This window comes from Mesocricetus auratus, unplaced genomic scaffold, assembly GCF_017639785.1.
Source record: "Mesocricetus auratus isolate SY011 unplaced genomic scaffold, BCM_Maur_2.0 Super-Scaffold_100008, whole genome shotgun sequence".
Lineage (NCBI taxonomy): Eukaryota > Metazoa > Chordata > Mammalia > Rodentia > Cricetidae > Mesocricetus > Mesocricetus auratus.
In genome coordinates, this window is record NW_024429192.1 from 82,302,921 (window position 1) to 82,329,178 (window position 26,258).

General features: G+C 44.1%; 1 protein-coding gene across 3 annotated transcripts in view; it reads left to right on the forward strand.

Moving 5' to 3' along the window:
• Positions 1-7,203: 7,203 nt before the first annotated feature.
• Positions 7,204-26,258, forward strand: part of Lmtk2 (lemur tyrosine kinase 2) — an 89,995-nt gene continuing 70,940 nt past the window's right edge. For 2 of the 3 annotated variants that reach the window (XM_013120495.3, XM_013120497.3), the window contains exon 1: positions 7,204-7,608. In XM_013120495.3, the coding sequence (XP_012975949.1) occupies positions 7,506-7,608 (103 nt within the window). In that variant the 5' untranslated portion in view covers positions 7,204-7,505. The remainder of the gene's footprint in view (positions 7,609-26,258) is intronic. The other variant, XM_013120498.3, reaches the window with a different exon arrangement.

Sequence of the window (26,258 nt, forward strand, 5' to 3'; positions counted from 1 at the left end):
AGGGTACACATACAACTGACTTTGATTTAGGAATGCCTGAATGAGAAGGATGTCAGGTGGTGTTGCTGCGGGCTGCTCTAGAGAACCTCATCCAGCACCGGGTGCGGCCATGGGAAGGCAAGGCCCAGAATCTTTGTAAAAATTCAGAGTAGCTGAGAGATGATTATGAGGCTCTGGGGCCTGCTGAGAATAGTCACAGGAGTGACCGAAATGGGGCTCTGGACATAAGCAGCATCCAAGGGGGCTGGGCAACTGGAACTGGGTGTCTAAGTGTGACACCTTAGACCATGGGGGCTACCTGAGTCCAGACTGGGGGTGCAAAGGGTGTGTCTAGCCCTTAGTCTTTGTAAGACCACAATTACTATATTGTGGGGCCTGCGGAGATGGCGCAGTGTGCAAAGGGCCTGCTGTGCAAGGGGGAAAGACTGAGTTTGGATCTGTAGCACCCATGTAAAACACAATGCCTTAGCGTGTTATCCGCAATCCCAGCCTTCTCACAGACAGACAGAGGCAGAGACAGGATACTCCCCAGGCCAGTCTGCCTGGGATACCAGAAGAAAAAGGAATAGGGAATGTGTCTGGAACAAAGTAGAAAGCAAGGACAGACATCCAAAGTTGTCCTCTGACCTTCACACACAGGCTATGGCACGTGTGTATTCATAAAAGTCATTTACACACAAGAACACTTACACACACAAACATACACAGATTAGGGGAAAAATAGATCATAGGGACTTCTCAAAGTAGGAAAGAATTCATCTTCTATACAGGTCAAAGAAATGTAAAATACAGAAAGCGATTCTATCTTTGGAATCAGACAAAGATTGTTGAGCTCCTACTCCCTGGGGGAAACGCCACTATCTCCACCCCCCCAACCCCCTCCTCTCTGGCTTTACCTAAAGGCAATTCTAATCTAATCTCTCCTCTACCTCTCCAGTTCTCTTTTTAGATAGGGTCTCACTATGTAGCCTGAGCTGACCTGGAACGTGGTGTGTCGATTAGGCTGGTTTTGAACTCACAGAGATCTGCCTGCTTCTGCCTCTGGTATGCTGAGATTAAAAGTGCACATCACCATGGTACACATTTACCTAATCTCTTTCCAGAGAGGTACAGACAGAACAACTTGGCCTGTGCCTTAGTTTTACAAAAGATTTGCAACACGCCGGGTGTTGGCGGCTCATGCCTTTAATCCCAGCACTTGGGAGGCAGAGGCAGGCCTCTGTGAGTTCGAGACCAGCCTGTATAGCTAGTTCCAGGACAGCCTCCAAAGCCACAGAGAAACCCTGCCTCGAAAAACCAAAAAAACAAAAACAAAAACAAAAAAAACCCCAAAAACAAAAACAGATATGCAACACATACCTTTTGTTTGTTTTTGTTTTTGAGAAAGAGAAAGCACCCAAGTTGGCCTCAAACTCACAGTTCTGGAATTACAGGCATGAGTCATTATACTTAGTTGTCTACACTTTTAACAGATTTTATTTCTATTTAATGAGTGTTTGCTTGCATGTATGCATGTGTGCCTGGTGCTCTCAGAAGACAGAAGAGAATGGTTGTGAGCTGCCATATGTGTTCTGGGAAGCAAACCTGGGTCCTCTTCAAGAGGAGCAATTGTTCTTAACTTCTGAGTCATCTCTTCAGCTCCATGCTTGTCTACTTTTGATTATTCATTTAAAGATGTTTATCTATTTACTTATTTTCTGTAGGCAAGGATATGCCATTCGACATATGAGGAGGTCAGAAAACATGGCGGGGGTTAGTTCTTTCTTTCCACCATGTGGATCACAGACAGGTATTGAACTCAGGTCCTTAGGCTTGGTGGCAAGTGCTTTTGCCTGCTGAGTCACATCACCCTCCTTTTTTCATTTGTCATTGTAAAACACAGCTAAGTCTTGGGAACCTAGATCTTATATCTGCTGCTTACTTTGGCCAAAGCACTTAGCTTCTGTTTCTGTATCATTTGCAAACTGGAACTAGCGATTAAGTCATTTACAAAAAAAAAAAAAAACGAAAGCCATATACTATATGATTTTATTTATATGCAATATCCAGAATGGGCAACACCCCCCAAACAGGAAGTAATTTAGGGGTTGCCTAGGGCTGGGGAATGGGGAAAGGCTGGGAGTAATTACAACATTTTTTATTACTTTAATTATTTCTGTGGGGGGTGTGCATGCACACCCAGTGGCATGATGCTCTGTTGGAGGTCATAAGACTACTGTGGGAACTGATTCTCCTCTTCTACCACTCAGATCATGGGAACTGAATTCAGGTTGTCTGTCTCAGCAGCAAGTGCCTTTACCTGCTGAGCCACCTTACCAGCTCCGGAATTTCTTATGTGGGTGATGAAAATATCCTAAAATTAGATAAAACTAAAGAGTGATTCCGTATGAAGTGCTTAGAGCAGTCTGACACATCAAAAATGATCCAAAAGTCATCGTTAAATAGAGCTAACCTCCAAACGGAGGCATACATGCTGATGAACTCGGGGGGGGTGGGGGTGGAGGTGGGAGTGGGAATCTGTTCGCTAATATGATTTTAAAGTAATTTTCCATTCTTGAATCTTACCGTCTGTTGTGTACTTTTTATAAATCTTGCAATTGTCTTATGGAGAGCATCGTTATATGGCAGTATAGATTACATATATTAAAAGGGTTATTAGACATAAACCTTGTCATACTGAGTTCCTCCCCCTCCTTCCAAGTGAGAGGTGGCTCAGGGCTCTGAAAGACATGTGATGATCTGCTCCAAGTCACATGCCTCAGACAGGATGTAGAAGGCAGCAGAAGCCAAGGGTGTCACAGAGACACACTTGGATGGATAGCCAACACAGTATGCAGATAAAGCCAGCTAGCTACCGGCAGAGAACTAGGGATTGTGATGAACTTTAACCTACTTGGTCTCCCAATTTTCTGAAACTGGATTAGAGTAACTCAACAGCAAGAAGAATTCAAGTTAAAGAAGCAAGGGACAGTTATAAAATCCTTATGGAGTGGACCTGGAGAGACAGCTTAGGGCTAAGTGCATTAGCTTCTCTTCCTGAGGACTGGGTTCGATTCCCAACACCCCCATAGCAGCTATAACTCCACCTGTAACTCCAGTTCCAGGGCATCCAACACTTTCTTTAGACCTCGTTGGGCACTGCACATGTATAATACATGGAAGTACATGCAGTCTTGCTAATGAATTGTAAGCTTGGCCTGTGAGTGTCTGGCTAATGTTTTTGTTTATTTCTTTTGCTGTTGTTTTTGTAGACAGGGTCTTGCTGTGTAGTCCAGGCTGGCCTCAAATGTGTGATCCTCCTGCCTCAGTCTCTTGAGTACTTGAGCTGTCTATCTCCTAACTCCCAGACATGTGTGGTGTGTGCATTGGGACTTGAATTCAACGCTCCTGCCTTAGTCTCCACCCCCTGCCTGCCCAGTCTCAAGATGAACCAGGGATGAGAAATGAAGATCAGGACTGCAAGATGGTTTAACAAATATAAAGACACGATGCCTAGGGACCCTGGTTTGTTCCATGGGAATAGTAGGACTGACCCCCCCACAAATTGTGCTCTGACCTCCACACAAGCAACATGGTATACACATACTTATACCACCACACAGAAAACAAGTAAGTAAATGTAATTACAAATTTAAAAAAGGCCAGGTGGTGATGACACACACTTATAAGCCCAGCACTCGGGAGGCAGAGACAGGCAGATCTCTGTGAATTCGAGGCCAGCCTGGTCTACAAATTGAGTACCAAGACAGTCATGGCTGTTATAGAGAGAAACTCTGTCCCAAAAAAACCCAAAATAAATAAAACAAAAAAAAATTTAAAAAAGCCCTAGCCGGGCTGTCTGGAAAAATCAATCAATCAATCAATCAAAGCCCTGGAAGCTGTACTTTTCTATGAAGATGCCAGGTAGATCCAATGATGACAGTTCTCTAGAGATACACTTTTGGGGTATCTCCAAACATGTAGCTGGTAGGTGTTTTATTTTGAGACAGGATCTCATGTATATCAGGGTGGCTTCAAACTCACTGTGTAACCAGGGATGACATTGAACGTCTGATCCTCTTGCCTCACTTCTTGCCTGCTGGGATTGCAGGGGTGTGTGTGTGTTGACACCAGTTCTATGCGGTGCTAAGGATGGACTTAGGGCTTTGTGCATGCTGGGCAAGCGCTCTGCTAACTAGGCTACATCCTGACATCATCACTTTTCTTTCTTTCTTTTTAATAATTTATTTATTTGTATTATGACTTTTTGTATTATTTGTATTATGCGTTTTGTCTGCATGTATGTCTGTATGAGGTTGTCAAGCCCCTGGAACAGGAGTTACAGACAGTTGTGAGCTGCCATGTGGGTGCTGGGAATTGAAGCTGGGTCCTCTGGAAGAGCAGTCATTGCTCTTAACTGCTGAGCTATCTCTCCAGCCCCCATCATCATTTTATTTTATTGCACTTGAACCCCGGTACCACATATACCATGCTTGGTAGTGCATGTCTGTAATCCAACCACTTGGGAGGAGGTATCAGAAGTTCAGAGTCATCCTTTGCTACATACTGAGTTCAGAGCCAGCCAGCCTAGGTTACAAGAGACTCTACCTCAAAAAGAAGAAGAGAGCTGGAGAAATGGCTTAGCAGTTAAGAGCACTAGTTGCTCTCGCAGAGGACTAGGGTTTGGTTCCCAGAACCCATTTAGGCAGCTCACAACTGCCTGTAACTCCAGCTCCAGAGTATCCAATGCCCTCTTCTGGTCTCTGCCTGCACAGCACAAACATATATTACGCAGACATACAAGCAGGCGAAACACCCACACATACGAAATGATTTTCTTTCTTTCTTTCTTTCTTTCTTTCTTTCTTTCTTTCTTTCTTTCTTTCTTTCTTTCTTTCTTTCTTTCTTTCCTTCTTTCCTTCCTTCCTTCCTTCATTCCTTCCTTCCTTCCTTCCTTCCTTCCTTCCTTCTTTCTTTCTTTCTTTCTTTTTACTTTTTTGGATGAACGGCGGTGTTTAACTACTGGCCCACAAAGTTCCTAAAGATTCAACCAATGACTTTCAACAGGCCCCTCCTGGATGTCGTATATGATCCAACTGAACTCTGCCAACCTTCCAGGTACTAACAGCTGCCACTCATCCTGCACTGCACAGACTTCATGCCTTTCAGCACGCACCTCTCCACTAGCTCTAGCTGGCAGAACACTCAGTGCCAGTAGGGTCTCCTGAATGATGCCTTGGCATGGAGGAAAACTTGGAGAGGGCTGCAGACAAGTGCAAACAGTTTCAGAAATACTGAACAGTTATTGATTCTGATCTTAGGGGATCTAATCCTAAATTATGCTCAAAGCTGGCTTTTTTTTTTCCCTTTTCCTGACTCTGAGGAGAAACTTGGCCAATCCAACACGTCTTTGTCTTGTAAAATCTCTAACTAGAAGTCTTTAAGGCAAGTACTGGGCAAAGGTGGAAACAGTGGGGTGGGAGCGGGGGTAAAGTTTCCATTAGGCAGCCTCTGAGGAATGTGTACCTTAACCCAAGTGAGGGAAAAACAGTTGTGTGTTTGTGTGTGTTTCATCTTTGGGGCTCACTCTAATAACAAAACCGGCTTTGTGATCATATAATGACATGCTGTCGGGGTGCATCTTAATTATGATTAATTACCAGGAGGATTATGAGGCAGGGCTTTCCCCGGGCCAGCTCTGCTCCTCACAGAGTCTCTTGTCAGGTTGTAGCATGAATCCCCAGCTTCGCTGAACGCAGCGGCCGAGCTTCCTGATGGAACTCAAAGCACAACAGGGCAATTGTGCCTCCTCTCTAGACCTTTGCCTTCCTTCCCTTTCCCACAGAAAGGCCAGCAGAAAGTGGCAGCTGAGCGAGGAGCGGCAAACACCAGCTACTGGCTCCCTCAGGTGTGTAGTGCAGCTTGCCTCAGTCATCATCAGCAAACAATGCAGACATCCTGTGCCCTGTGTGTTAGCACCTTGGACAGCTGGTGCTTACAGGGAGTTTGGAGAATGAAGTCCTCTCTGATAAGGCACAAACAGTTCCTCTCATTCACAAATTGACCATCAGTGTCAGAAAAGGTGGTCTCTCCACTCCCAGTGCCCCGGAGCTGTGTTACTCAAAGTATCTTCTGCATTCCTTTTGTGTTTGTGCACTGAATTCATGTTTGTGTGTGCCTACTTGTTTCTCCATGTGGATGGAGGGCAGGAGACAACCGTGGGTGTTAATCCTTAGGGTCTCTCCCCCTATTTTTTTGAGGATGGGTGTCTTCTTGGCCTGGAACTTGCCTAGCAGGCTCGTTAGACTGGCCATCTTTTTCTGCCTCCCCAGCAAGCGTGCTTTGCCAAAGAGGGTTTTTCTTTATGTGGGGCTCTGGGGACTTGGGGACTCAGGTCCTCACACTAGCAAGGCAAGCAATCTCTCCAGCCATCTTCTTCCCCATCTGGAAGCACCAAAACCTAGCACAGTTCTTTAGGAGACACCTACCTCAGGCTAAGAGAGGCTGCTGTCCTCAGGGGGTTTATAGTCACAGGAGCAATGAAACATGGCATTTGGTCCAGGCTGGCTTTGGGTCGGTGTGTGTGTGTGTGTGTGTGTGTGTGTGTGTGTGTGTGTGTGTGTGGTGATGAGAAGCCCTTATCGATGAGGTCATATTCCAGGTGTGTCTTGCCGAATGAAAGGAAGAACATCTGCCAGGTGAACAAGAGGGACAAGAGGGGCTGTCTTGGCAGTGGGGCCAGCTTCAGTTTACTAGCTACGTCAGTGGGTAATGAAGTCAGAGACATTCTGTTCTTGTTTAGTTGAAATTTTAAAAAGTTCAAAGCTCCTCGAAATCTGATAGGATGTGAGAGTGAACCTAAGGTGAAGAGGATACGAAAGTTCTGATTAGTAAAAATGAAGAAGGCAAAATCGGTCTATGTTTTGGGTGACAAAATACCGAGAACCGTGTTGATAAAAACAAGTAAAGAATAAAAAGAGAGAAAAAAAATCCCAGATTGAAGTGTAAATGGATTTTTATGGCCTTCTTAAATCGTCCTATAATTTAAATTTTAAAGTAATTGTCGGTGTTACCTGCGGACCACGCCGCATTTCTCCGTCTGTAGGGGGCGCAGAGGTCTCTACCTCGCCTCCTTCGGCTGAAGGGGCGGAGCCTCCGGGGCCAGTATGGATTGACGATTGGCTGACCCAGATGTCGGTTACGGCGTCCCGCCTCCGCCCTACGTCACATGACGCAGCCCATCATGGCGGCGGGAGCGCGGCTGCCTGGGCCCGCCGCTCCGCAGGGTGGCTGCTGTTGCTGCTGTTGAGGGGCGGCAGCGGCGCAGACGGGCGGGAAGGATGATGATGCTTCTGCGGCCAGAGCGGCGGATGCAGACCGGGAACGAGGTTGACGTTTGGCCGAAGAGACGTGTGTCCCGAAGTAGCCGGCGCCGGTGTCGCTGAGGCAGCGCGGAGGACTGACTGACTGATTGACTGAAGGCGGCGACCCGAGAGCCGGCCCCGGGGGACCGCGCGGTGGACGAGATGCCGGGGCCGCCGGCGTCCTCGCCGCCGCCGGTGCTGCTGCTGCTGCTGCTCCTGACCGTCGGCAGTGCCCGGGCCGCGCCACTTCCGCAAACAGGTGCCGGTGAGCGGGGCCAGGGGGCTGCGGGGCCGCTGCGTCTTGCGGGGCAGCGGCGGGGACGGCGGGCCTGCGGGGTCTGACCTAAGCGATGGATCGGCGGCCTGCCGAGGGCAGGAGGCCGCGGGAAACGAGCGATCCCAGGGAGATTTCTTGCCGCAGGGGCGGGGGGTTGGGGGGCGGAGGCGCGGCGACGCGGTGGGGGTTGGGGAAGACGGCGGGGCGAGGTGGCAGCGACGGATTCTCCCGCATCCCTGGGCGACTCTTGTCCCGCACTCTAAACTTGTTGCCTAAAGGTCCCTCAAGCATCTGTCCTCGACACTCCTGCCCTTTTTTCCAGATGTTACTTGCCTGTTGTGGCTTTTCTCGCATCTTCTAATAAGAACCGTTTCTTATCTCTCGTTATTCCTTAAATGAAAGCAGTGATTCCGGGAAGCTGTGCGGAGTTTTCCTTGGCTCCCCGAAACTTGTTCTGAAGTTGTGAATTGATTTTAGATGCTATGGTTATTGGATTATGTGTTTACTTATTTATCCTTATTCGGAATGAATCTCTGGGAATGAGGACGGAAGCCAGTGATTGGAGTAGCAGCTTTTGAGTAACTATTGACAAATGGGCCTAAGGGTAATTGAAATTTCTATTTTAGTGGCATCACTGAGCGATTCTCTTTTTCAGCCCTTAGCCCTTCCATATTTTCTGCATAAGTATTAAAACATATCTTAGCTAAAGAAAACATCTCAGAAATTTTAAGGGGGAAAAGAATCTAGACTAACTTCCCATCATTACAGATTATCTTTTTAGTGGAGGGGGAGGCATTAAAATTTCAAAAAACTTTAGAGTTTGGAACAAACTGTAAAGAGAATTTAGTTCAATTTCTTCATCTTTTGCTTTGAGGATGCTGGGACCCTGGTGATCAAAAGAGATACTCAAGGTGACATAGCCAAGTTGTAGTTGGGTACAAACCCAGGTCTTAGATTCACCTTGTTGTGTGGTCTCCCCTCCCCAACCTCCAGTTCACTTCTAGTTTTGTAGCTGTCTGTGGAATACATCTGAGGCCCAGGAGTATTTTGGAATAATATGGAGTGCAGAACTACCTTCAGTCAATACAGGTGCTTCATACAAATCTACAATGAAAGAGATGTGCTGGCTTCCAGAACTATACCAGGTTATATGCCATTGAGTGGCCTTCAGCTGAGCATTAAGTGATGTCATTATACTATATAATGCAACACTGTGTTTCTGTTGTTGCCTTAGAATCAAGTCTTCTTGATGACTTCTGTGTTCGGAGCCAATGGATAAGATAACTGAATGTCACCAGATGTAGATCGGCAGCCAGGACAGGGAAACTGGGAAAGATTATATGGCAAGGTAGTGTTGTTGCTATGTAAAGATATTGACACTTAAATAGAAAAGTAACACTAGAGTAGCATACTGGATAGAGTGTGTGTCAGGGGGATTCCAGAAACTTCCAGAAGATTGTGCCTATCAGTTTTCTTTAATGCATTTTGAAAAATAGACTTTATATATCTGTGTGTGTATGAAGTGTGTCTGCTTGTCTTCTGTGCCTTTTATTTCTATTCTCATTTCATTTTATAGAGGCAGGAATTTCAGAGAGCTGAGTTTTGTTGAGGTCTTATAAAACAAAGCAACCAGAAAAAAAATGAACTCATGAATTCATTGCTCCTTGCTCTTATTCTTTGGAAAGGTCAGACTGTTTAATGGTGCCTTGGAGAAAGCACAATTCTCAGAAATAGGTTGGGTGTGCATGTGCTAGGGGAATCTACTTGAAGCCAGGTATGGTGGTGCATAGGTGTAATCCAAGCACTCAGGCAGAGGCAGGGAGGATCAATACAAAGATCTGGGCCACCTACGTAGTTAGGCTACATAGTGAGGTCAAGGCCAGCCAAGGCTACATATTGAGACTTTCTCAAAAAGACAAAACAGCAACAATAATAAACACATAAAGTTTTATCCTTTGCTTGTCTATTTATTTGCGTGGGAAACAAGAGAGTTGTGACTTAAAGTACAGCTTTTCTTTTTAAAATTTTCATTTATGTGTGTGGGTGTTTGCCTGCGTGAATGCATCATGTGGGTGCTTAATGCCGGAGAAGACCAAAAGAGGGATGGTGTCAGATCCTCTGGAACTGGAGTTACAAATGACTGTGAACAGCCTTGTGGGTGCTAGGAATCCAACCTGGTCCTCTGAAAGAATGTCCTGTGTTCCTAAATGCTGAGCAGCCATTTCTCCATCTCATCTCCAGTCCTTTATTTCTTAACTTTTTAGGTTAGTATGAAAAGTAATGAATTTCATTAGGACATCTTCTTTCATATATAAACTTTAAAATTGAAATTAACTTATGAAAGATGTCTTTGTTATTCAGAGTCATTCTCAGGGTTGGAAGTTGCAAGGTGTTTACTCATTGACTCATAGTAAAACTATGTAAATATGTGACTTGCCTTGTGCATGGAAGTTTTTCCTTTTGTTTTCTTGAGGCAGAGTCTTGCTTTGCAAAGGCTGTCCACCAAACCTGGATCCTCCTACCTTAACCTTTGGAGTGCAGATGACAGGGGTGCACCAACCACTGTGCCTGGTGGCTCAGAAGGCATTTTGTTGTTGAGTTTTATTGTGAGCTACTCTGTGTTTGAAAGATGCTTTTTTATTTATTTCCTGTCTATGGGTCCCTTTTCCTGAAGATCCCTATTCTGCTGTATGAGCCTTGTTATGTAAACTGAGAACTTGCTAGGCCTCACTGGGAAGCTTAGGGGAAGGGAGAAAATACAGTTTTCACAAATGCTGCTAAGGGACCTACTAAGATTATAGCTCAGTTCTTTTCTGTATGGTTATCAGATCATTTTTCGGAAACCTGTGTGTGCTTGTAAGAGCCTGTGGAGTTAAGCATAAATCTGAATGGGAAGAAAAGAAAGATCCTATAGTGGTGTATGTGAACAATTCCTCTGAGCGATGTTGCCTTGTTTATATTAGGGTAGTGGTTAGACAGGGAAACCCACTTCTATTGTTCTACAGCATATTAGGTCACAGAACACAGAGGAAGCTTTTTGCAGGTCCAGATAAAGGCCCTCACGGAAGCTGGTGGGACTTGACCGACCGCTGATTAAACGTGGCTTCTGAATCTGGTGCTCTCCATTTAGGTGAAGCACACAGACTTATATCTCGAACAAGTTTCCTACCATCAAGGAATTGCTTTCCAAAGTTTGAATTTTTGTGATTAATTTTCACAGCTTCTGAGAAGTAAATATTTTTCAATAGGCTTTGCAAGTAGATTCTTTGGACTTGCAAATGGATTTAGGTTAGGATTGCTCTTATTGCTTTCACTTGGTGACAGTTTTGTGCCACTAAATATGCTTTTTGCACTATAATCAGAAGTCTGTCCAGTTTTGTAGCTGCTCAGCAGTAAGGTTACCAAATCCTTACAGCTTACTGTTATCAGTGTGCTGACTGTTGATGCACTTCTCTTGAAATTTGGAGAGTCCTTGGGCCCTCTCTGTCCCCTGTGGGCTGTGTCACTTTGATAACAGCTGTACATATAATAATAATTTTAAAAAGGGCATTGTTATGTAAAAAGGGAATATCCAGGTTCTGAAACAGTTAAAATAAACGAGTCCTCAAAAAGGTCTTTGTGACTAAGTGGCAGTGGTGGTGGTGGCAGTGGTGTCACATGCCTTTAATCCAAGCACTGAGGGCCTCTTAGTTTGAGGCCAGCCTGGTCTATAGAGTCCCAGGACATCCAGGGTTACAGAGAGAAACTCTATCTTAAGACCCCCCCCCCAAAAAAAAAGTCTTTGTGGATAGACATAGGTAGAAAGAATTAACTTTTCAGTCCAGTTGAGAGTAAAATTCATAAAACGTTGTAGAGGGAACATGATGTCTTAAGCAGAAGCTGGGCTTTGAGTTAGACCTGGGTGTGAGGCCTTCCTTCCTCTTCTGTTTCACTAGCTTTAAAGTCCTGGGTCAGGCCAGGAGGCTGAGGCAGGAAGATCCCAAGTTCAAGACCAACCCGAACAACTTAAGAATCGGTCTCAAAATTAGAAAAGTAAAATAAGGACTGGGAGCCTGATGTTGATGCACACACATTTAATCTCAACATTCAGAGGCAGAGGCAGTCCTGATCTCTGTGAGTTCAAGGCCACCCTCCACACCAGTTGGGGCTACATAGTGAAGCCCTGTCTCAAAATAGGAAGGGGCTGGGTGGGGGTGGGGATATAGCTTAGTGGCATTTGCTCAAACATGCAGGAGACCCTAGGTTCAATCTTTAGTACTGTAAAGACAAAATCTTGGACCAGTTATTTGCCCTCTCTTGGCTTATCATAACTTAATACATTAAGCAAAACAAACAACAGATAAACAGGGCCTGGAGAGATGGCTTAGCTGTTTAAAGTACTTGTTAGCTCTTGCAGAGGACCTGGATTCTATTCCCAGCACCCACTTGGAGGCATACAATCATCCGTAACTGAGTTCCATGGGATCCAGGTCCCTCTTCTGGCTTCTGTGGACACATAGTGCACATACATATAAAATAAAATAAATCTTTAAAAAAAAGTAATAAAATCTATGTAAATAGTTGTTGGAAGGGTGAATAGGTAGCATTATAATGTTGCACCCATGTCTGCTTTATGTTGTACTTGGTAACAAAGAGTTCTTCATTGCCTCAGATTTCCTTGTTAATTGGGTGGTTTAGCTAGTCACAAGTGATATAGCTTCAAAGAAATAAGACTGTGTGTTTTTGGTTTTGTTTTTAGTTTTTTTTTTTTTTTTTGAGACAGGATCTCATGTATTCCATGCTGGCCTCAAACTTGCTGTGTAGTGGTGGATGACCTTGAACTTCTGATGTTCCTGCCTCTGCCTCCTGGGATTGGAGGTATATGCCACCATGGTCAGTTTTATGTGGTGCTGGGGACTGAACACAGGGCTTCCTGCATGCTAAGCTAGTATTCTACCAACTGAGCTATATCCCCAGCCTCCAAAGAAGGAGCTCTTAAGTGGTGGTTCTTAACATGGAATATCTATTTTTTATTGGATTTGAAAAATCTGTTGATCAAAATACCTTGCTATCTGGTGGATGGAGACCCTGTAGGGGGAAATATAAATATAAATATATACATATATATATATATCTGTTAGATTTATGCAGGCTATATGAGCTGGCATAGTTACTTCTTCAGGTTCATTCTGTTGGAACTATGCTAGAAATTTTTAGGATGATCTAAATTAGTCTGCTTTTATGTAATAAACCTGTTTCTAAGCTCCATGATGACTAAAGCTCTTGCAAGTGAACAATTGCTGGTTTTAATTTACTTAAAGGAACCATGAACAATGTAAATTTTCTTAATCCCAAACACAGTTGCATATTTTCTTAAAGTATCCCCCAAAGACTGCGTGGTTCAGCCAGACTGAGGAATAACCAGCCCAGGCCTGATGCTTCCTGTTTTAAATATCCCCCCATGCGTCTTTGCAGTTTACTGACTATGCTGTATGCTTTAAAGGTTTTATTTGTGGGCCAGCAAGATGGCTCAGTGGGTAAAGGTGCCAGCCACCAAGCCTAATGACTCAAGTCAATCCTCAGGACCCCATGATGGAAGGAGAAAACAAACTCCCACAAGTTGCCCTTCACTTATTAGCATCCCCTCCTCCTTGCAAAATTAAAAAATAAATAAATGTGATAAAAATTATTTAAGTAGTTGGGAAGGAAGGCGTAGAGGAAAGGTTGAACTGGTGGTTCTAGTCTGGAATATACTGCCTGTTTAGGGTGTAGATTTTTCAAGTAAAGATACCATTTTAAAAGCAAACTAGAGGACGAACCTGCTGTTCTTCCAAAGGACTTGAGTTCAGTGCCCAGCATCCACAATAGGTGACTCACAACTATCTGTTAACTCCAGCTCCAGGGGAATTGGTACCTCTGGCCTCTTCTGGTGTCTGCACTCATATACACATACCCACATGCTGTCACACACCCCTATAATATTTAAATTAACAAAAATAAAAAGAAAAAAAACTAGGGAACCGGACTAGTGGTGCTCACCTATAATTTTTACCACCCATGAGGTTGAGGCAGAGGGTCATGAATTGGAGTCCAGCCTGGGCTACATTGAGAGGTCCAGCCAGCCTATGCTACATAGTAAGACCCCTATCTCAAAACTAAGGACTAGAACTGTAGCTCATTGGTAGAGTTTAAGACCTGAGTTTAATCCCCAGAACTGCAAGGGAGAGAGAGAAACAAAAAATGCCAGGGAAATATGGTAAAGTCAGTATGTTGGCAGAGCAAAAATATTGCAATGATGTATTTTAAAATTGTGACAAGTGACTCACTTGGAACCATGCATTACAATTATTTGCTACAAAAAAACAAAAAAACAAACAAGCAAAAAAACAACCCCCTCCCCAAACCCAGGCATATCAGAAAAATAACCCCAATATTTTAAAAATGTTTTTTGTTGGCAAAGGTTAGCACAGTGCAACAGTCTCAAATCTCATTTTATTGTGACTTAGGTGGGAAATGAGAGCTGTGTAAAGGGGTCAGACACCTAACCAGATGGTAGGCATCTCTCATTCCCACCCTACCTGAATGTGACCATTCATTCTCCTCTGGCTATGCTTGTATCCTCCTGGCCTTGGCTGGAGTGGGGGAATGCATGACATTTCAATTTTGACAGTTTGGCAGATTTTTGCATTTTGCTATGTAATGTGTATTTGTTTTAATATTTTTAAAAGCTTAAGTTACTGTCAATTCAAATATACATGCCAGGACTGTGCAATGTAGCTATAATAACCCCTGGCTTCTTGAATCTGGTCCCGATTTGGTAGATACCCATCTGGTGTGCTGTGAGTTCTTCCTGTCTGCACTCTACACCTTCTGTGGCTAGTGGTTGTGTACCCCCCATGTTGCGTATGTGTGGGAGGTGGTGGATGTAGGCAGGGGTCAACCCTCAGTGTTGTTCTTCAGGAGCTGTCCACCTTGTTTTTGAGACAGGATCTTTCACTGGCCTGGAGCTTGCCAAGTAGGCTAGGCTGACTGGCCAGTGAGCCCCAGGGGCCTCCCTGGTGCTGGTATTGCAAGTGCCTGGCTGTTTTGCTTGAGTGCTGAAGATCAAGCTCAGGCCCTCGTACTTGTGCAAGAAACACTTTACCAACTGAGCCATCTCCCCAGCACTTTCTTAAGAGCTTGGTTGACCTGCTTATAGTTTACGAAATACTCTGCAAATTCTCGTCTTCCTTTTTAAAGCTCTTTGTAAATACTACTTCTCCTAAATTCTCTGTTATGATCCAGGTCTTCGAGATTCCTACCCCAGTAAGCCATGAATTGCTGGTTGAAAACATTGCAACTTAGGTTTTGATTATTTTTTTAGCATTAGCCAAATTTTATTGAAAGCTCACTCACCCACAAATGCAAGTACCCACCCATCCACCCACTCGACAGCACACAAAGAGACAGACACCCTTCCAGTAAGGAGGAGATTCCAAGGATGCTGTCCCAGGTTTTGATTTTCTTCTTTTAAAATTTCAGTTTAAGTGACACTTGAAGATCACATTTGTACAAACACATTTTAAAGTAAATAAATTATACATTATACACTGAAATGCTGTAAATTTATACAAAATGGAAGGCAGTAAGGAAAATTTACTAGTAGGCTATGTGATCAAGTACTAGAATAGATTCCTTGTACCTGTCTACCCCATACACTTAGCACAGCCCTTCTTTGTGTTGTTAAGTCCTTTCAGTTGATTTGCAAGGACTGTGTCCAGTGTTGTAGATATTTCTGGTGTTTTGTATAGCAGGTCACAGGTTGAAGGTGCTCAGTCCAATGTGTAGATGAGGATGATGAAGATAGTCCTAAATTCCCTAAACCCCGATGCAGTGTTCACACATAATAGTTGGTGCTGGATGTCAGAATCTTACTGTTTTGCACACTTGATTTTTCATGCAGCCATTGACTTTCAACTGGAGTGAGGCTATTTTATAGTGTGGAGTTTTGCTTTTGCTTTGTGTTTATGTGTACATGTGTTGATGTATATGAGGATACATTTGTTTTTGTGAATATGTATGCATGTATGTGTCTGCATTTGCAGGTCAGAAGACAACCTCAGATGTTTCTTAGTCCACCTTTTTCACTTGAGATAGGGTCCCTCATTGGCCTGGAACTAGCATGTAGGCCAAGTTGACTGGACAGCAAACCTCATCTATTTGCCCATCCTTACTGCTAGGATCACAACTGCATGCTACCTCATCTGACTTTTATTACTTTGTAAACGTGGATTATGGGAAGGGCTGGGGATGTGACCCCGGGGCCTTGTGTGTGCTGCTGAGGCACACTTCTACTCTCTGCTTTGCTTTTCTTACTATAAGCACCTTACATTAGCTAGTTAATTCAAGCTTCTTAGTATTCCCTCGGACAGCACGTCTCTGTCCCCCCTCCTCTTGCTGGAGATTGGACATAGGACATTCACTGCACACTAGGCAAGTTCTGTTCTACTGAGCTTTGTGTCTCTAGTGGCCTCCAACATTACATTTAGATGTCATGTTTCCTTAGACTTCTCGAGTCTATTTCTTGTTCTTGATGGCTTTGACAGTTTTGACATGTATCGGGACAGTATTTTGTAAAGTGCTGTGCTACTGGTTTGTCCGATTTTTCTGTCTTTATGAGAAAGGATCTCAAATTCACCCTGTAGTGCAGGATGACCTTGAGCTTCTGGTTCTCTGAACTTTGGGTCCTTCTGCCTTCACTTCCCATGTTCTAGGATTACAGGCTCACTGCAAGTCTTGGCTTGAGGGGCTTTTTGTTTTGTGTTTTTCTTCTTCCTTTCTTGATTATGATAGGATTATCAGCTAGAAGGAACATCACAGAGATTAAAGTAGCATTCTTACCAGGTCAAAGATGCCAAATACTCCATACTCCAAAGATGCCACATACTGATCACCTGCCTGTCTCTTGGTCCTTTCCTAGTGTAGTAACTTTCCCTCCAAGTTTGCAGTTTACATTCCACCTTCTTGTGAGGGCCAGTATCTGTAGGCATTTTGGACAGATCGGGTGGGACATTCTGGCACTTGGGAGTCACAAAATACTGAGTGTTACACAGCTCAGATGGAAAGGCATCCAAGGACAATCACAGGCCGCAGTAAGCTTAGTAGCTTACAAGCCCTGCCCCAGTGTATAGGTTATGTTCCAGCAGGAGAGGGTCTTCCAGCTGAGGATGTTCGCCTAGTGTAGCAGTTTTGCTCCGGCAAAAGAAGGTTTCCCCGGTGAAGTTGCTACAGTTCAGTTCTGCTCTCCGGGAGAGTGGAGAGCAGAGTGTAACAACTCGGCTCTGCCTGGGGAAGGATTCCCCAGCAAAAGTATTACAGCCTTGCCAAGCGCTCTGCTCTGCCCAGAGTCTTCTCTGCTCCGCCGCAAAAGGTCTTCACCCAAAGCTCATCGAAGGGGTTTATTGGGAGGGAAGAATCCAGGAGAGTGGCTGTCCTCTGCAGAGGACTGGTAGATAGCAGGAACAGCCACAAACTAAACAGGCACGGGTTTATATAGGGTTTTCAGGGTGGGGATTAGTCAGATTTCAATGCTGAGCTCACATTGGCTAGAGCTCCAGCTTGAGGATTGGTTAGTTTTTTGCGCAGGATTAGGATCAGATTTGGCTCTGGTTTTAGGGCCAAAGTGTGTTTCTTTCTCTGGTTCTTTTTAGCCTTTGACTCCAATTTTAGGGCCAGGGTGTATTTTTTTTCACTGACTGTGACAATTCCAGGGACAAAGTGTGTTTCTTTGGTACTGGTTTCAGGGTCAGGGTACATTTCTTTGGTTCTGGTTGCAGGGCCAAAGTGTGTTTCTTTGGCTCTGCTCAGGGTGTGTTTCTTTGACTGGTCCCCTTTCCCTACAGTATCTCTAGAAGTTTTTTTTTTTTAATTGTTATTTTTAGATGTGTGAGTGTGTGTGCTCGCACATGCATGAGAATAGAGGCCAGAAGAGGGCATCAGATCTCCCAGAGTTACTGGTGGCTATGAGCTGCTTAATGTAGGTGCTGGGCCCTTCTGATCCTCCTGTTTGCATCTTTTCAGTCCTAGGGTTGCAGATGTGCTAGGATGGAACCCATGTGTCCAACTCAGCTGCATCCCAAACCTTCAATCTGTTTTAGAGCTTTTAGTTTTTATTATGGAAAATATCAAGATATGCCAAAGTAGAGTTAATAGTAGCTGAACCCACAGCAATGCATTGAAATTTATGGTCAGTCTTGTTTCACCTGTGCCCTTCTCGTTTCTAGAATTCTTTTATTTTTATGTAAATCCTCCAGATTGGTTCAGTTGGAGCTGATTGAGGGCTGAGGATGTTTTTATAAAACAGGATCATGCTTGTACCAGAGTCACCTACTTATTTGTAGAATTGCAGGTGTTGGGGACCCAGACTAACCAACAACATGAAATCATAAATCTGTAGGTTTTCTTAAAACCTTGTACTTAAAGTACTTTCTGCTGCCTCTCCTCACTCCCATCCTAGCACAAATATTCTGTATATATACAAAAACACATGATTTATCTAACAGTGGTTTGGGGAAGCAAGAGAAAAACTTGAATTTAAAAATGTTTTAAGCTAGTTTATTTTCTGTGCTTGTGTGTGTGTGTATGTGAGTATGTGTGTGAGTATATATGTGTGTGAGTGTGTGTGTGTGTGTGTGTGTGTGTGAGAGAGAGAGAGAGAGAGAGAGAGAGAGAGAGAGCGCTGAGATTAAAGGGATGAACCAACACCACCACCCAGCCTTTATGGATTTTCTAAGATAACTTATTTTGGAACAGCCTAAGATTTTGACCAGTTTCATATTTTGTTTTGTGTCTGTCTGTGTCCTTCCCCACCCTACCACCAGACAGGGTCTTACTGGCTTGGGACCTTCTATATAGTTAGACTAGGCTGGGCTTTAATTCAGAGATCCACCTGTTTGTTTCCTGGAGTGCTGAACTGAAGCAGTGCATGACCACTCCCAACTGAAAATATTCTTTTTGTTTGTTTTTTGAGACAAGATTTCTCTGTGTGACAGTCCTGAAATTCACTCTGTAGACCAGGCTGGCCTCAAGCTCAGAGATCTGCCTGCTTCTGCCTTCTGATTGCTGAGATTCAAGGGTGTGCCACCGATGCCCGGCCAGAATGTTATTTTTATTAACATTTGTTTTTGCTGTCTTTAATTACCTGTGTGTATCTATGTGGGGATCTGCACATGTGAGTGCAGGTACCAAGGAGGGAAAAGACTTTGAATTACTTGGAGTTGATGTGGGAACTAGGAACCTATCTCAGGTACCTATGTAAGACCAGTATGAGCTCTTGGCCAGTGAACCATCTCACTAGCCTTGGGCAAAAGATTCTCATGAGTAGAAAGACAATTGTGTAATCACTTAGATGTCATTAAAAGAACATCATAGGCTCAAATGATTTTTCTTAAAGCAAAATACATACCTTGAATAGGAGTATTTGCTGGCAAACATTTATAGTAAGTTTTGATAGAGCAGGATTTTTTTGTTTCTTTTTTTTTTGAGACATGGTCTGACTGTATTCCAGGCTAGCCTGGAGCTCACTGTCTAAAACAGGCTGGCCTCAAACTTGTACCAGTTATACTGCTCCTGCCTTCTAAGAAAGGCATGTGTCACCATAGTGGACAGCCTTCAGCTTTTTATTGCAAAACTAAGGTGTTGTGAACTGTTGGTCATCTCTTACATGAGCAACAAACCTTTCAGATGTGCCACAAAAGCCAGGCATTGTGGTGTAATTCAGTAACCCTAGGCTTAGATTCTCAGAAGGCTGAAGCAGGAGATTTACTTAAACCCAGTAGTTTCAGACCAGCTTAAGCAACAATCTGAGACCCTGTCTCAAAAAAAAAGTTGCTAAATTTAAAGTATTGTACAAATTGCAGATTTTTTCTTTAAGAAGCTCAATAAATCCAACCTGTGCTGCTTTAGAAAGGAAATTCCCTTCCTCTCTGTATTCTGCCCAGAATTCCCCTCTGTAGCTTGGCTCTCTTTAGGCAGCAACTGTTCCCTCCAAAGATGCAGTCTGTCGGTTACCCAGCAGAGCCTCACTTGACTTTTATCTCAGACTGTTATTAAAGCCAACACCCGAATGCTGATTGCTAGTAAGGCAGTGAAAAAAATAACAAAGCTACCAAAATAACCCCCTAGAAATGCTACCCAAGGACCGTTGGTTGCAGCAGGAGTATCCAGAAATCTGTAATTCATCTTAGTTTGCTTTGCAGAAAATAAAACATAAGGAGATGGGAGATGACTCAGAGTGCTTGCTGCAAGGGGACCTGACTTTGATCTCAGACACCATGTGAAAGAGTCAGCATCTGTGATAGGCATGAATAATCCCAATGCTAGGGAGGCGGAGCTAGGAAGGGTCCTCAAGTTTGCTGGGCAGCCTGCCTAGCTGAATGGTTCAGGTGTAGTGAGAGACTGTCTCTAAAAGTAAGATGGGAAATGGTTTGAGACTCTTCATACTGACCTCTGAACTCCATGTATAACCTTCACACACAGGAACTTAATACACACACAAGGAAATGTAACCAAACATCCCATGGCTGATATTAATCATAAGTACTCAGTAGACTGAGAAAGGTTTGAAATTTTGAGTCCTTGTCTATAGAATTTTAGACATAAAATTTCAGTTTACAGATGAAAGATCCAAGGATTGAAGCTGCTGACTCAATGCTAATTTTACCTGATTGACTTGATACTCAGACCACCCTGTTCACCAGGGTGAGCTGCCTTGTGCTATGAGCATTGTGCTTTCTCGATATGACACATAATCTAACTCCAGTCACTGTCCTCCAGCAGTGACTTGGAGTTATCACTCAAAAGCACTGAAGTGTGTACTTATTCTTTGCTTCCCTCCTCCTTGAAATTTTACTTTATTTTTCTGGGTGGCCTGGAACTCTGTGTAGACCATGCTGTCCTCAAACTTACAAAGATCTGTCTCCTTAGTGCTGGAATTAAATGTGTATACCACCATGTCTAGCCTATCAAAATTTCATAGATGATGAAAGAAAAGCAATATTGAAGAATCAGGAAGCCAAAACACCAAAAGAATAAGTTAATTACATTTTTTTAGTTTTTATCTTTATAAGTGTATTTAAGTTATATGCCACATGTGCATGGGTGCCCTCAGAGGCCAGAAGAAGAGTGTTGGACCTTCTGAAACTGGACCCAATGTGGGTGATTGGAACCAAACTCCTCTAGGAGACCTCCAGGAGAACAACCTATGCTCTTAACCATTGAATCATCTTTCCCTCTCCAGAGAGGAGGCGGGGCTTGGAGCGCTCAGGTGTTCTTGCTTGGGTGTATAGCTTGTGCTTGTGGACTTGTGAAGCTAGAGGTGTTGGATCACCTGGGGCTGGAGTTTCAGGCAGCTGTGAGTTGTCAAACATGGGTGTTGGGAATCAAGCCTGGTCCTCTGCAAAAGTAGCTCACTCTTTTAACCACTTAAGCAATCTTTTAACCACTTAAGCCATCTGTCTAGTCCCTCCCTCCAGAAGATTTCTTTGTTTTTGTTTTTTTGAGACGGAGTTTCTCTATATAGCCCTGGTTGTCCTGGAACTAGCTTTATAGACTAGGCTGGCCAGGCTGACCTTGAACTCAGAGATCTGCCCGCCTCTGCCTCCCGAGTGCTGGGATTAAAGACATGAGCCACCACTGCTAGGTTTAGAATAACTGTTTTTGAGACAGGATCTTATAGAGTAGTAGCACATGCTGACTTTGAACTCTGTATGTACCTGAGGAAAGCCTTGAACTTGTGATATTTCTTAGCCGCCTCCTGAGCTGGGGTTACAGATGTGTATCACAATACCAGGTTTATGCAGTGCTGGGGTTAGAGCCCAGGGCTACTTGCCAAGCAGACACTACTAGCTGAACTGTATTCCCAGCTCTCTAAAAGAACAACTGTAGTTTTCACCTCTGAAATGAAATTACACCAGTTAATTAAAAGGACAAGAGTGTTTCTGCCTTTTAGAAAACATAATCATAAACTTGTAAATGTTATCTTGTAAACCTGAAAATCCTTTAAACACCACAGACCCGTTGGGCTTCTCTAAGAATCTGCTGACTACTGTGGGTTCCAAGGGTAATGCTCATTGCAAGTCCTTAGTTTATCTTTCCCAGGTACAAGGTAGATGTTAAAAATATGAATGAAGGGGCTAGAGATCAGAGTGGGGGAATGAGCAAAAGGGGGGCATGGAGACAGGTAGACCTAGACCTTACTGGCCAGCTTGTTCAGCCAGTCAGTGAACACCAGGATCAGTGAGAGAACCTTTCAAAAAATAGGGTGAAAAGGGATGGGGGGGCAATCTCCATCTTCACCTCTGGCCTCACCTACAGTGAGTGAGCGCACCTGCACACACAGACGCCCTCAGGTGGTCAGGCTTGGCAAGGGACCTACTCTCTGAAATCCACTCCCCTGGTCCCTTGGCATTTATACTATGGCTGCAAATATTCATAGCTGACTATAGCATTTATTACGTTTCTTTAACATCTTTTATTTTCCCTTTGTTGCCATGTTTTAGTTTTTATGTATTCATTTAGTCAATCTTTACCCTCCTGCTGTCCTGGATCTCCCAGGATCCTCTGTTCTATTCTTGGAGTAGTGGCATTCTAGCTGCCTTCGGGTTCCATTCCAGGCAGTCTGATCTGTTCCTTTCCGGTGTAGCCTCTTTTCTCTTGCTCTGTTAAGTTATTTAGTTATTTATTTCATCACTGTGACAAAACACCAGAGAGGAACAACTTAAGAGAAGAAGGATGTATTCTGGCTTGCTGTTTGGCTCTGCCCTGCTGGGGCAGTCATGGTGGACTTCTTGGTGGCATCATGTGTACCAGGAGCCTCACATCTTGGCAAATTAGAAAAGTGGACTAGAATATTAAACAGGACCAAGTTGTTAGCCTCAGGGTCCACCCCATTGGTTTGTGTCAGCTTGCTAGGCCTTTTATCTCAGATTCCACAGCTTCCCCAAACAACATTAGCAACATATGCACCTAAGGGGACATCCACCCTACCTATTCCCTTCATTAGCATGAGCATTCTTCCACCTCTTTGAATCTTAACACTTCCTTGCTTTGGTTCTGGAAAATTCTCTTGTTTACTCACATACACTTTTGGAAGAATTACCTGTTTGTCCTGTTCTTTTTAAAATTTAATTTGACTGAGTGTATAGACTAGGTTGTCCTTCAAGTAGGAGATCCTTTTGCCTCTGCCTTCTGAGTACTGTCATTGTTCTTTTAAAACTCTTGGGACAAGCCTCTGCCTTATTTCTGTTGAGCAAATATATATATGTCTTTGTGTGTATGTATGTGCAACACCTGGGAGTCTGGTGCCTCCAGAGGTTAGAAGGGGGTATTAGATACCTTGGAACTGAAGTAATGGATGGTTGTGAGCTACCATGTAGGTTCTGGGACCTGAACCTGGGTCCTTTGCAACAGCAACAAATGCTCTTAATCTTTAAGCTATCTCAACAGCCTCACCTCTGTTGAACGTTTGGTCCCTTTGTTCTGCTGGGTATGAGTCTTTTATTATTTTTCTATTACAACTTTGTTTCCAGGGGCTTCTTCCTTATTCATTTATTCAGGAATGGAGCTTAGGTTGTTCTTGAACTCGTGACCTCAGGAAATCCTCTTGCCTCAGTCTCCTAAGTAGCTGGGACCACTGGCATACATACCCCCCCCCTCTCTCTCTGTCTCTGTCTCTGTCTCCCTCTCCCTCTTCCTCTCCTCCCTCTTCTCCCTCTTCTCCCTCCCTCCCTCCCTCCCTTCCTCCCTCCCTCCCTCCCTCTCTCCCTCTCTCTCTCTCCCTTCCTCCCTCCTTCCCTCTCTCTCTCCCTCTTCCTCTCCTCCCTCTCTCTCTCCCTCTCTCTCTGTCTCTCCCCCCCCTCTTCCTCTCCCTCCCCTCTCCCTCTCTCTCCCTCCCTCCCTGGTCTCCTTATATGGCCCAGGCTAGCTGTTCTTGGAATTCTACTGACTCAGCTTCTGTCATGCTGAGATTACAGGCATGCACTGCTATGCCTGGCTCCCCTACTTTTTAAATAGCATCTTCTCATGAATGTTGTGTCTCCTTTAGAATTCTGGAAATATTGATTGGAGTTGTTTGCTTTCCATAGCCATTCCTTGTATTCTGTTTTTTATCTTCTGTGTAGGTTGCTATCTTTGCCTAAATGATGCATTCTCAAATGCCAGGTGATCTTTACTCCTGAGCAAGAGATTAAAACACTAAACTGAGTTCTCCTCTCTGACCATCTTTTCCTTTATTTTCTGTGTCACATTCACCAATAGTCTAGCATTGCTGACTCCACCCTGTCCCATCCTTTCAGGGAGCTGAGGTAATGTACTGAGGCAGTGGCTGTGACTGTACACCTCGGTCTCACAGTTGCTCAATGTTTCATTTGAAAATGGCAACCTGCTTCTGAGGTTGTTGTAGGGTTGCATGAGTTTAATGTAGTGTCTGGCATGTAGAAAGTGCTGTTTATGTATTGGTATTTCATAACCTCTGGGACCAAGTTACCATTTCCTATGTGGATTATTCCAATATCAAACATATATTCTCTAGGTCTGGGGAGATCGCTCAGTACAGTGCTTGCTGTACAGTCATGAGGACCTCAGTTTGATTTCTAGAACCTATGTTAAAAAGCTGGCCATGGTGGTGTGTGCTTGTAACCCCAGCACTGGCAAGGCAGAGACAGGCAGATCTCTCAGACTAGACTTAGGAATTAGCTAGCCCAAAACCACTGAGAGACCCTGTCAAAAAAGAAAAGACAAGGTTGGGGCTAATGAGATGGATCAATGGATAAGCTGCTGACAAGCCTAAGGATCTCAATTCAATTCCTTGGATCCACATGATGGAAGAGAATCTATTCATACACATTGTCCTCTCTCTGTGTCTGTCTCTCTCTCTCTCTCTCTCTCTCTCTCTCTCTCTCTCTCTCTCTCTCTCTCTCTCTCTCTCTCTCTCTCTCTCTCCCTCCCTCCCTCCCTCCCTCCCTCCCTCCCTCCCTCCCTCCCTCCCTCCCTCCCTCCCTCCCTCACACTCACACACACACACACACACACACACACACACACACACACACACACATTCATTCCTTAAAAAGTAGCAGTGTCTTGGTCCTTGCTTTAATATTCCACGTGGTGTTTCACCCTCTGTGCACTGTGAATTTACTGGTCTGTCTACTCAGGGTGGTAAGCTATAGGCTTAGCATGGTGGTGCACACCCATGTAATTCCAGCATTGACAGTTCAGTTCTAGCCTAGGCTGCATAGTGACACCCTGTCCCAAAAAGAAATTCTTGTTACAGAATATCCATTCTGTCACTCTTGAGTTGGGAGCAGGGGTTAGGGCATAGTAGTCTGACAGAAGTCACTTGGTTTGATACTCTTTTGACCAGATCCCGTCACCATATAGTAGTTCTGTGTAGTCCACATCCCTTGTTAGTGTTCTAGAAGTAGGGGGTGAATTGATGTTTCGGTAACAGATTTTAATGAGATTGCTGAGATAAAACAGCAGTTTCCTATAAAAAGATCTCTTTCCCAGATATTCATTCTGTCAGCCCTCAAATTACATCATCCTGTGTCTGTGCAAGTGACCTTGACAATCACTTTTGAACAAGTGGGACCTACCCATTTTGTGTTTCTAGGCCTTCCATTTAGGGGTTCTTGTGGAATTTCTGATTTATTCACTGGCCCTCAGTCTGTGTCTGAGTGTATTGAGCACTGTTTCATTTCCCCTTTCTAATATTAGAACCTGTTGGGGGGAGTCTAGATTGCTTAGCGCTATTATAAATAAATGCATTGTTATGTTAGGAGCTCAGAAAACATTTAGTGACTTAAGGTTGTGTGTATAGAAAGCCTTTATGATAGATGGGCTTTCGGTTTTGAGGTATAAGCAAAAATGTGGGCCTCACAGTGATTGTCCACATTTTCCCATCAACAGTGTGAGGATGACTCATATTACTAAGTTTCTGAGATTCAGAGCTGCTTGTTTGGTGTTAGGAGAGGGAGACGGTTTTCTTGGCCCTGACCTGCTTAAAAAAAAAGCAGGGATGGAGAGATCTCCAAAGTTAATAGTGCTTTCTGCTCTTCCACAGGACATTCAATCTCCAGCACCCACCTTGGGTTGCTCACATCTGCCTATAAACTCCAGCAGGGGTATCCAACACCCTCTGCACTCATGTGTATATACCCTTCTTCCTGATAAACATAATTAGACAAAAAATTTTTTTAAAAACTCAAAAGAGAAAGTAAAGCCACAGTTACATACTTTAGAGGTGGGCTTTATGGCAGCAGCAGTTTGGAAGATAGCTGGTGCTTGGCTTCAGGTCTCCTTAATCAGCCAGCCTAGTCTCCCTGAGTTTCAGTTCTCAAGCAGGTACATGTTTCTCTTGTGCCAACCTCCCAAGATGAGAGTCTAGGAAAGCAGACAGTAGATGAACTATAGTAAGCAGTGCCTCCCAGGAGCTTTGCTTGCCTTGTTTTGCACTTTGCTGGTCAGGCAGTCTGAACTAAGGAAGTAAGCCCCTGGGCTGTGGGGAGACAGAGCAGAAGATGGCCTGGACTTACTCCTGGTGCTCTTCAGGATGACCCCTCCACCAGCACCAGTGGTCTTAAATTAGTTTTTATGTTGGACATGTGATGGTCTATACACCT